The sequence below is a fragment of the Austrofundulus limnaeus genome, unplaced genomic scaffold, assembly GCF_001266775.1.
Source record: "Austrofundulus limnaeus strain Quisiro unplaced genomic scaffold, Austrofundulus_limnaeus-1.0 Scaffold866, whole genome shotgun sequence".
Taxonomy (NCBI): Eukaryota; Metazoa; Chordata; class Actinopteri; order Cyprinodontiformes; family Rivulidae; genus Austrofundulus; species Austrofundulus limnaeus.
In genome coordinates, this window is record NW_013953268.1 from 119,932 (window position 1) to 120,729 (window position 798).

Consider the following 798-nt stretch of genomic DNA (forward strand, 5'->3'; position numbering starts at 1 on the left):
ATTGTTGTTGTTGTTGTAATTGTTGTTGTTATTGTAGTTGTTGTAATTGTTGTTGTTATTGTTGTTGTTGTTATTTTAGTTGTTGTGTTGTTGTTGTTGTTGTTGTTGTTGTTTACCTCTGCTCTCTCTGGTTCAGGTCCAAACTGACCAACGATGACTTCAGGAAGCTGCTGATGACGCCGCGGGCCACGCCCACCACAGCTCCGCCCACAAAGTCTCGACACCATGAGTGAGTGAGGAGATTTGTGTGTTTGTGTGTTTGTGTGTTTGTGTCGACACGTGGCAGTAAACAATGTTTGTTTGTTTGTCCCAGGATGCCCAGAGACTACAACGAGGACGAGGATCCTGCAGCCAGGAGGAGGAAGAAGAAGAGGTGGGAGCTGGGTTCAGGTCTGATCGGACCCTCATGGACCCAGACCCTGACCAGTCTCTGGTTCTGACCCCCCTGCATGGACCCAGACCCTGACCAGTCTCTGGTTCTGACCCCCCTGCAGTTACTACGCCAAGCTGCGGCAGCAGGAGATGGAGAGAGAGAGGGAGCTGGCTGAGAAGTACCGGGACCGGGCCCGCGAGAGACGAGACGGGGTCAACAAGGACTACGAGGAGACCGAGCTGATCAGCACCACCGCCAACTACAGGGCTGTGGGTCCTACTGCTGAGGCGTGAGTCCTGTAGAGTCCTGTAGGGTCCTGTAGAGTCCTGCAGAGTCCTGCAGAGTCCTGCAGAGTCCTGTAGGGTCCTGTAGAGTCCTGCAGAGTCCTGCAGAGTCCTGCAGAGTCCTGTAGGGTCCTGTAGAGT

At 53.5% G+C, this 798-nt stretch overlaps 1 protein-coding gene across 1 annotated transcript in view; it reads left to right on the plus strand.

Annotated features, from left to right (window-relative positions):
- Nucleotides 1-798, plus strand: part of LOC106532991 (IK cytokine) — a gene marked incomplete at its 3' end in the record, with an annotated part of 8,319 nt that overhangs the window by 5,698 nt on the left and 1,823 nt on the right. The window contains 3 exon segments of the mRNA XM_014029185.1: nt 137-229; nt 314-373; nt 495-662. Of these exon segments, the coding sequence (XP_013884639.1) occupies nt 137-229; nt 314-373; nt 495-662 (321 nt within the window).